The sequence below is a fragment of the Sinocyclocheilus rhinocerous genome, unplaced genomic scaffold (genome assembly GCF_001515625.1).
Source record: "Sinocyclocheilus rhinocerous isolate Xijiao unplaced genomic scaffold, SAMN03320098_v1.1 scaffold283, whole genome shotgun sequence".
Classification (NCBI taxonomy): Eukaryota; Metazoa; Chordata; class Actinopteri; order Cypriniformes; family Cyprinidae; genus Sinocyclocheilus; species Sinocyclocheilus rhinocerous.
Genome location: NW_015627233.1, coordinates 162,266 through 173,119, shown reverse-complemented (window position 1 = coordinate 173,119; position 10,854 = coordinate 162,266). Strand labels below are relative to the sequence as shown.

The 10,854-nt window shown below is 33.7% G+C and overlaps 1 protein-coding gene across 1 annotated transcript in view; it reads left to right on the top strand.

Annotated features, from left to right (window-relative positions):
* Nucleotides 1-8,502, top strand: part of LOC107723641 (GTP cyclohydrolase 1-like) — a 14,641-nt gene extending 6,139 nt beyond the window's left edge. Inside the window, exons 2-6 of the mRNA XM_016532352.1 lie at nt 1,027-1,136; nt 4,302-4,357; nt 6,430-6,461; nt 6,600-6,684; nt 7,569-8,502. Of these exons, the coding sequence (XP_016387838.1) occupies nt 1,027-1,136; nt 4,302-4,357; nt 6,430-6,461; nt 6,600-6,684; nt 7,569-7,695 (410 nt within the window). The 3' untranslated portion in view covers nt 7,696-8,502. The remainder of the gene's footprint in view (nt 1-1,026; nt 1,137-4,301; nt 4,358-6,429; nt 6,462-6,599; nt 6,685-7,568) is intronic.
* Nucleotides 8,503-10,854: the final 2,352 nt, after the last annotated feature.

The following is a 10,854-nucleotide window of genomic DNA, read 5'->3' as shown; positions in this document are numbered from 1 at the left end:
CTACAATACTGGCAGCAACAATAAAGTTACGCCTTCTTTCTTTGCGTGAACATTTGGGCGGCGTTATGCAAATCTTCCCACATAGTGATGTAGACATGTGGGGGCGTGTTAGAACGAGCCATTTTAGGTAGGCGAGGTTGACTCTTAACTTGTATAAAGAATATCTCTTTGGATTTGAGACTTTAGTCTTTGCAACTTTACAGATCTTCTTTAGGCATCAAGAGCTTGTAACACTTCAAAGAGAAAGGAAAAATTGAAATCGCATCATATGACCCCTTTAATAATATTTAAATAATTCATTATAAAAAGATTAGCAATTTTTACATATTTAAGTACATGATATGGAACATTTTTAATTTCTATTTTCAAATTTTTTACAATAAAAAATAAATAAATATATATATATATATATATTAGGCTTGCACTGTGAGTGACATGAACAAAACAGAATTAAATCATTAAGTCACAATTATTTGTCAGACAATTAACATCATAGAGACATAATTTGAGACCTATACCACCTTAGCAACACCCTGCCATCATGATGAAGAGTTTTGCATGGACAAACACTGCTCAGGCTTTTTAGAAAATGTAAAAAAAAAAAGAGTTAGGATTTAGTTTCGTAATACCTGTTGGATGCACCTGTTGCTGAAGTGATAATAGACATAAAAACAGCCTGAAAATGGAGTGCTTTCTGCCCTCTTGATCGCACAGTGACTACACAGAAGTGGCAACAACGCATATGAGAGTCACATCTCAACAAACCCCTGAAGCCCTACCATCAGTTTGCCATGTTTCCACGGAAACCTTCCCCGAGATAGGTGGCCAGGAAATTAAAAAGCCCCACAAGAAAAGAGTGCATTTCCACGAGATAAAACAGGATATGTTTGAGCAATGATATGAGCTAAGAGAAATGACACAGGGCCACAACAGGAAGAGCGTACGGGGGGAAATATAACAGGTGTTATGTCTCTCACCTGATGGTGACCAGCCTGATCTTGATTTTTTTGTTGTTCCTCCTTGCAGATGTCCTGAATGACGCAATCTTTGATGAAGACCATGATGAGATGGTGATCGTGAAGGATATTGACATGTTTTCCATGTGTGAACACCATTTAGTTCCCATTTTTGGGCGGGTAAGAATAATCGTTTTAAACCCTCTTTATCAACGACATTCACATGTCACCTGTGCAGTACAGTTTTTATGACCATATTTGAGAGACAAAACTTCTATGGTGTTAATGTAGTTTTAAAAAGCAATTAGTCACACCACTACCTTATTGTATAAGGGTTTAAAAAAGTCTTTATTTTTAGTTTATTCATTTTTATTCAAGTTTAAAATTGAATTGTATTATTAATTTATTAAAATAAAATATTACATTTTAAAAAATATTTTTGAATTCATAATTAATAATTATTTTTTTTAATGCATGTATTATTTCTTTTTATTTTATTATTGGTATATTTTTTCATTTATTTATTATTTATTTACTATCCAGGTCATACCCCAAAATCAAAAGTACAATATATATAGAAATTATAGAATGATTAAAATTATTATTAATATAAAATTATTATTAATATGAAAGTAAGCCTATATTTGGGACTGTACATTTTTCGCGTTGTTACATAATTTTCATGAAATGTAATGCAAAAAATCAGCAAAACATCCCATTCTCATTACTATAATGTGGTGGTATATTATTGAAATTAATATTTTTAAAGTATCGCTGCTCAAATAAGTAGTGTTTTAAGTCAACGTATGCTGACTTTAATCAGGATGATTTTAATTGATGAATTACAATAATGTAAATGTGCTTAAATTGTCGAAAATGTGCTTAATTAAAATGAAAATGAGATTTAAAAAAAAAAAATGTCTTTCTTTTTTTAAGTAAATATGTCTTGTAATTGTGGGGTGAAATATTCCTTGTACATTTCTTTGTGAGATTTACTCACATAATGGCAGCTGTTTTCTGTTTTCTGATGCACCTGGAAAAAAAGAAAGTTGATATGTAATCTGTCAGTAACCAAGTTAATTTAGCTATAATTAAATCTAGAAGGTAACAAGGACAAGTTGGAAGTCTGTTGGGTCTGAGATCCACTCAAAAACAATACCCACTCTTAATCCTCCAGGTTGACATTTAGTACCTCCCTCCAGCTCATAGCACTGCAGGTGTCTGCCATTTAAGACAAAAGAGACATCGTCGATCCTGTCACGCCACAAATGGCTGCTGATGATAGACTGAGCCATTGATCAAGCACACTGAATGTTTTTTCTGCCATTGCAATTTTGTTTGTCAGATGTTGTTGGAGGGCCATCGTTTCCGCTGCATCCCCTGCTGATAGCTCCCTGTCGTCATCAGCGCGGCCCCTTATCCCTTCTCATCTATTTACCTCGCCACTCGCTGCATCTGCAACAAGATAATGACTCACCAATTTCTTTCAGAGAGGCGTGCGCCCGTTCTCTTTCATTTTTGGCCCTCTTGCTTGCGCTTCAGCGTCCACCGTCTCCATGATTGTCCACACAACACTCTTAGTGTCCATCACGAACACCGAGCCGAACAGGTGTGCTTTCTTTTACACTTGAAACATATCTTCCCTGCAGCCACCGTATGTCTTACCTGTTGGTCTAAAATGGATTAAGTTGCCAAAAGCGCTTTGCTCATTTCCCAGGTGCTCTGTAGTTGTCGGTAAAGCTCGATTGATGCTTTTAAAGGATGTCGAGTGGAGTTTGGCGGCCCTGAAATAAGGCCAAGAGGGTTCAGTGACGTGCAGGATTATCGCATCAGAACAGAGAGCAGAAGAGGGAAAAAAGAAAATCCTTGCATGTCTGTTGATGCTGCCCTTTTTCTGGGCTGTTTCATCAAATTGTTGGTGACATTTGAGTTGGACGGTGGAGAGGAGGTTAGGTTGGGGGGCTGTCAGATGTGCAGTCACTTCCGAGCATACGCACAGATACAGCTCTCTGCATCTTTAACTTCCCGTCTAGTGCTTCGATTATGGCAAAAATCATAATTATGATTATTTTGGGTAATATAGTAATCATGGTTATTAATTGTAATACGTTTAGGAGTGGGCAATATGGCGAAAATGTTATACAAATTATTCTGTCATAGTGATGTTTATTGTATTTTATACATATATATATATATATGTGCATTTTTTTCATGCAAGTCTATTTAACAGTATACTACTCAGCTAATAGCCTACTGCAGAAATTGAATAATCAAACACAAAATAATACAGTACATTGATTCTTTTTAAAGCTACTATCCACCTTATTTTTCAACGCGGAAGTAAGCCGTTTTCTGTGAATGTGCGAGATGTCTGGTTCATTAGCCGCTGTAGGGAAATAACGAGAGGAATAACCAAGTGCAGTAAGGTAAAACTGTTTGCACTACAAACCAGTATGTTCATAATTAAGATAAAACATTAAAATAATATGGTAAGACACACCAGTTTGCAATAGCAAGCAGCAGAACAAGCTGATTTGTATAGCTAAAAATAGCTGGAAGCTGGCCCGCTCTTACGGGAAAAATAAAGTGGATAGCTATTCAGTCAAAAGCAGTGAGTGATTTTTTTTATTATTATTTTTTGTCTTTAAATCTTGTTTATTTCCAGCAGGTGTATTAGGCTGCTATCACTTTATGACCTAATGCTTATATACACACACACACACACACACACACACACATATATATATATATATATGTGTGTGTGTGTGTGTGTGTGTGTGTGTGTGTGTGTGTGTGTGTTTGTTTATATGTTTATGATTGTATGTTTATATGTTTACATAACTGACTGTATTTTAACTGTGAATACTCAACAATACGTGCATTTTGACATATTTTTGTGTGTATTTAAACATTTAGTCACACACCTGAAGCCCAAAGTATAGCTCCAACTCAGAGAATGCACACAGAAAGCCTCTTTTTCGCAGTTTTGTATTTTTTTTTATATCAAGCATGTTATGCAGTAGACTGCATATTATGACAGTCATGTTACATGATTTGACTGATTTGGACATTCCGTTTGGGCTTTTATTGAGGCGTGAAAGTGCACTACTTTAAAGGAACGGAATGTGGCTCAATAACCATTTTATTTCAATTATCATGCTTTCATAATCATTGGAAGGCAAAATTTAAATCAAAACTAACATTTTCACAGCCCTCATGCCATGTAGCTTGCTAGTGCTGGTGTTCAGTTTGTTGAAAACTAGTTGTGAAATTGTTGTGCATATAACTCTCATGTGTTGTTGTTCTGTCTTTCTGTTGTAAGTTAATGTGTTGTGTTTTTCACAGGTGCATATAGGTTACCTTCCAAACAAGAGGGTTCTTGGTCTGAGTAAATTAGCAAGGTAGGCAAAATGCACCTAGGTTTCTCATATACATATATATATTTTTTTTTTCACAAACAGTGGCCCCAAAAAGTATCTGGATGCTTAAATCACTTCCATCTTTTCCCAGTCCATCTGAATGGCATTGTATTAGATAACAAAAAACAGTCGTACTCCATCACATTATCTATGGACATGTTCTACTAACGTTTGACCACCAGAAAGTGTCCAAATAATTTGTGCCTTTATTCTTTTTAACGGTACATTTTATAAACATTTTTAAATCATATTTTTCAATTTTATTTCCAATTAAAAATTGTATATGGGGGTCAGTATTTTTATTTATTTATTTTTTTTTTTTTGAAAGGAAGAAATTAAATTTTTTTTTATTCAAATACAAAGCCGTTATTTTAAATTATAATAGTATTTGACAATATTACTGTTTTACTGTATTTGTGATCAAATAAATGCAGTTTTTTTCTTTTGTAAAATCCTTTAAAATACATTTGAGATTTTGTTAGGCTATATAATGAGGTGAATTTATGTTTTTATGATGCAGTATTTAATCTTAATGGATTCCTTCATGAGTGTGCAAATGTATCCTGCCACAAAGCAGCGTGTGTGTTTTTGTTTGTTTTTTCTTTTGCTCGAGTAAAAGGGATTAATGGCTCTCTTCCCCTCAGGGGTGTTGTTTGTCTGTGAAATCAAGATGCACGCCTGTGTGTGTGTGTGTGTGTGTGTTTGAAGCAGTGAGAGTGTAAGTGTCTGTAAGAGGATTAGACACAATGTGTGAGTGACAAAGAGAAGCTTGATCCAATCTGACCCCAATACCTGTGGCTTAGCCATTTCACTATGTTCCAAGCGTAACACGGCAGACAGCACTCCACTGATGAAGACATGACAACAGCAGCCACGTACTGTAGCTCTCAGTAGTACCACACACACAGGCGCATTTCTGATTTCTAAAATTAGTTATGTTTCATTTTTTTTTATGGCTGTAGTCATGACAAGGGACTGACTCTTCTAGTTGTCGTTGTTGCCATGTAGTGTAGCAGATCACTGCTGGTCAAATGATCAGTCATGAAACACAGAGTGTGATATTAAGTTATATTTGATATTATGTCCCAGCAGTGAAAATGATTTATTGTGTTTGTTCTGTTCTAATATTGTTCTGAATATTGAATAGTTGAATAAATATACTGCGAAAAAATGGAATGTGAATGATAATCTAAGCAGCCCCTTCTTATGCAATTTAGTTTGCCATATCCCCACTCTGGAGTTTTAAATTCACATGCAATTTAATAAATATGATTAATTAAAAATGACTTTAAATACAAATTATATATGATATAATATTATATATACTACCATTTAAAAGTTTGGAGTCTGTAAGAATTTCTGTTTTTGAAAAAAATCTCTTATGCTCAACAAGGCTGCATTTATTTGATTAAAAAACAGTAATATTGTGAAATATTATTACAATCTAAAATAACCATTTTTATTTACTTTAAAATGTAAATTTTCTCTGTGATGGAAGAGCTGAATTTCTTACTACGTATTTCTTATCCATGTTGAAAACAGTCGTGCTGCTTAATGTTTTTTTGAAAACCATGATACATTTGATTTTTTTTAGCATTCTTTGATAAATAGAAAGTTCAACAGAACAGCATTTTTTAAATAAGAATCTTTTGTATCACTATTAAAGTCTTTACTGTAAGCTTGAATTGATTGATTTAATTGGCTGAATAAAATAATTTCTTACTGACCCCATACTTCAGAATGGTAGTGTATTTTAATTATTATATTACAGATATTGATATATTTTCTATAAATACACATATTATTAAATAAGAACTTAAATGAATATTTTCAGTTAGCAAGTGTCTTAATTGAAAGTGTGCTTTTTTGTTAGTTTACATTTAGTGTTTTTGAATAAAATATGTTAATTTTTAGTAAATATACTCCTGGCCCAGGTTTTATATCATTACCACCAACGACTAAAATCCCAGAGCAATAAAGTCTTATCAAACCACCATAACATATCACGAAGGTATATTGTGTATAAATCTAGCTTGTTTTTTGTTTTGCACCAGGATTGTTGAGATATACAGCAGGAGATTGCAAGGTAATGGTCTTTTTTTCCTCAAACAAACAGTAGCATGTAATGATATTTATATTCCTTCAAAATCCTTGTTTCATTGATAACTTGAAAAGTTCAGATTGAAATGTTCTCAGTAGTTCTGGTCCGCTTGTCTTATTTCAGTTCAAGAGCGTCTAACCAAACAGATTGCAGTCGCCATCACTGAAGCTTTACAGCCTGCTGGTGTCGGGGTGGTCATTGAAGCAACGTATGTAAACATTCAGGTTCAACTTTATTTACAATGTAATGACAAGAATGACCAAATCTGATCACAAGTGCAATTTTATACATATTTTATGTTACAACGTAATGCTAAGAAAGACCAAATATCAAGATTTATTTCTTTTCCTTACTGTTGTCCAGTCACAAGTGAAATTTTTATTTCATTTTATTTTACAATGTAATGCTAAGAAAGACCAAATATCAAGATTCATTTCTTTTCTTTACTGAAAAAGTCACAAAGTCAAAGTATTTTTTTGCAAATTTTGTTTTACAATGTAAAAGGTATGAACAATCCTCAAGTTATTTTATTTAATTTTATTTTGCAATGTAATAAGTATGAACAGTTCTCACAATTTATTTCATTTTTTTGCAATGTAACAAGTATGAGCAATCCTCAAGATTTTATATTTTATTTTATATTTATTATTTTATTTACATTTTTTATTTTATAATGTAATAATTATGAACAATCTTTAAGATTTTTTTCTTTTCTTTTTGTTTATGTTTTATTTTACAATGTAATAAGTATGAACAATCCTCAAGAGTTATTTAATTTTATTTTATTTTGCAATGTAAAATGTATGATCAATCCTCACAATTTATTTTATTTTATTTTACAATTGAATACGTATGAGCAGTCCTCAAGATTTTATATTTTATTTTATTTATTTTACAATGTAATGCTAAGAAGATGCTAAATGCTAAGACCAAATATCAGTATTCAATTTTCTTTACTATTGTCCTATTGTAAAATTATTATTTTTTTAAATAATGTAATAAGTATGAACAATCCATTTCTTTATTTTATTTTACAATGTAATCAGAATGTCCAATCCTCAAGATAGATTTAGTCTCTTTGCTGTTCTCCAGTCACATGTGTATGGTTATGCGAGGCGTCCAGAAGATGAACAGCAAGACTGTGACCAGCACCATGCTGGGTGTTTTCCGCGAGGACCCCAAGACACGAGATGAGTTCCTGACCCTGATCCGGAGCTGAGAGAGTCCCTGTTCGCTCTCCACTGCCAAAACTCTCTGACCAGCCCTCTTCTCAAACGCCTCCCTGGATCGAAGGAGTCTTCTCTGGTTCTGCCTCCGGACGAGGCACTGCTGCTGTGTAACATAGTGTCCCACCCGCCTCTGGGATGGTCACATCGGTAACACCGTCTCTTCTGTATCACGTGTGTGTGTGTGTGTGTTGTGCACGTTTAGTCAGTAGAGCTGTGGGAGCCTCTATTGACGGGACTGTGGCTATTACTGTTACATGGAAGCATTGTGTTTTAAAGGACGTCCTAGATTAGCACAATTTGACCTCACTAAACTGACAAGCACCAAACCCACCGCAATTTGTTTACATCTCTTTCCGGTTGGGTCACATTTGCGCTCTATTAAACGCAATTGAGCTGCCTGAGATGCGCAAACCAAGCAGTTTTATTTTCACGCTTCTGAACAGGGAGGTACGTGTCATTCTGAGAATTCAGTTTGACTGTTTTACCGACATAAAAGTACTGGCGAGGTACTGAATGACCACTAAATGATTTCCAATATTTATACACCTTGATATTTACAAGGTACTTCAAAGATGATCATGGTATTATAATGGTACATGTCCAAAAAGAGCATAGTATTACAAAGCACCACTTTTTATAAGTGAATACATCCAGACCAGTTTTATTGTTGTTTTACTATGTGTTGAACATGTATTATGGCTGTGCTGTCTTAAAATGTAATATTTAATATAATGTGTCCTGTGCATCAGTCAATAATTGTGCCCAGACCCAAAATATCATCTGCTCAAAAGGATAGTTCACCCAAAAATGAAACGTGTCCATATTTATTCACCCTCATGCTGTCCAAACATGTTTGCCTTAACCCTGACATATGAAATAATAGTCTGAAAAAATCTATATATTTTTTTTAATGGAACCATTTATTGAAGCTTAGTTTTAGACAAAAAAAAAAGTTTGCATGTTGTTTTTATTTTTGATACATCAGGCTTTTATGACTCATATAGTATGATATAGGTAAAAATAAAAAGCCTGATGATGATTCCTCAAAAGCCTGATGGATCATAATTAATAATCACATTTTAAGATGATTTTTCCCCAAAAAATGGTTTTAAAAGTATGGATAAAGTAAACCTTTGTTGGTTCAGTCCAGTATGTGTTTATCTTGAAATATTTCTAACAACATAAAATGTATTCTTACATTTACAGTACTTTATAAAAATAAATATGTAAAGATTTCACAGCAAAAAGACACGTGTACCACAACCTGAAGGGGGACGGTGTAAAAAAAAAAAAAGAGAGAGAAATAGAGAAATATATATATATATACACACACACACACACACACACACACACACACTTTATTGCAAGGACAAAAACAACCCTTCTACAAATATCTTATTTTGTGTTAAGCCAAATAAAAAAAAAACAATGTAGGTTTAAAACAACATTAGGGTGAGTAAATGATGACTGAATTTACATTTTGGGTGAACTGTCCCTTTAAGTGTTAATTTGAGCTCATTATTGACTGTATTTACGTGTTTTGTGCAACATTATTATTTTATGTTTAAAATCAGCTGTTGAGTCTGATGTGGATGTTCTGTGATGAAGTGATAACCAGCTCCAGCCTTCTGAATGTCCTGTCTGTATGGCCATTGATGTTGTTTACACTTCTATTTGTTCGAAAAAAAAGACCAAATGTGAAAGGTGCAGTCGAGGTCAACTTAGTATCTGATTTTGCACATTGTGGGATTCATTTACAGTATGAAGAATACAGAACATAGCTGTACTGATAAATGTGATCTTTGTAATTAAAATAGGATTAAAAAAGATGGAAACCAACTAAAAGATATTTTAAGCTTCTACATTTGTAGATCATATTTTGTACATTTCCTCTGACGCATGTTTACCTGTGCTTGGGTATGTGCTTTTGAGTTACAATTTAAACTATTATATACATATGTATCATTGTAGAAAATTATATTAATCTAAAAAACGACAGATACTGTGGATTTACTGATACTGTTGTATTGCCTGTGTAGTGACTTTTTTATTATTATGAAACATTGTTTGAGTGATGTTCTGCATTCATGAGTTCAGATGAAACTCTGAGCCAGACGGTGTCTGAGATGTTCAATGTCACAATCACGCCACGTGAATCAGTGGATTCATTAAGAAAATGAGCACTTGATATTGAGAACTGAGTGTTATTCATGTAGCCTTCTTTAAACAAAAGAGCCTTTCAAATTCTTTATTGATGTTCATCATAATTTTCAGCTTAAAATAAAAAATCTTGTGTAAAATATATAGAATTCTTGTTTTGTTTTTTTTAATGTATTTTTGTTGAGGGGAGTTGGTAAGCAAAAGACAAGAAACATTGAAGGGTGGATCACACAAATTTAATATTTTACCCTAAATTCACAAGAAAAACAAGACAAGTGAAGGACATTACCCTCACAAATTCACATTATTGTAATGTAAAAAATTCTCTTTATTGTAAGACGCGTTAAAATGTTTTTTTTTTTATGTTTTACAATTTAAACATTTAAAAATGTACATGTGAAATTACTGCATAATAAATAAATGTGAAAAATGGCTTCTTTCCTTTAAAGTTCAATATTCTATCTCAATCTTTTCTCTAAGAGTGCTGTTTTCTTCAATCATGAAAGTAGTTTAGTCAGGCAGCACAAGCCCAATTAGTTTTTTTTTTTTTTTTGTACAAACATTTTCATGGTGAAATCCTACTTTTTAATGATCTCTATTTAAAGGAGACATTATGTCCCTTTTTACAATATGAAATATAAGTCTCTGGTGTCCCCAGAATGTTTCTGTGAAGTTTCAGCTCAAAATACTCCACAGATCATTTATTATAACATTTTGAAAATGGCTATTTTGAGTGGAAGCAGAAACACGCTGTTTTTCGGGCCGGTCTCTTTAAATGCAAATGAGCTGCTGCTCCCCGCCCCATTTTCCCAAGTAGGTATAACTGCAGACCGGAGATCTCCAAAATGGGGCGTGAACTCCAAAAGTGGGCAGAACCTCCAAAATGGGGCGGGGTCGCTTCGCGCAAAGAGACCCCGCTCCATTTTCCCAAGTAGGTATAACTGCAGACCGGAGATCTCCAAAATGGGGCGTGAACTCCAAAAGTGGGC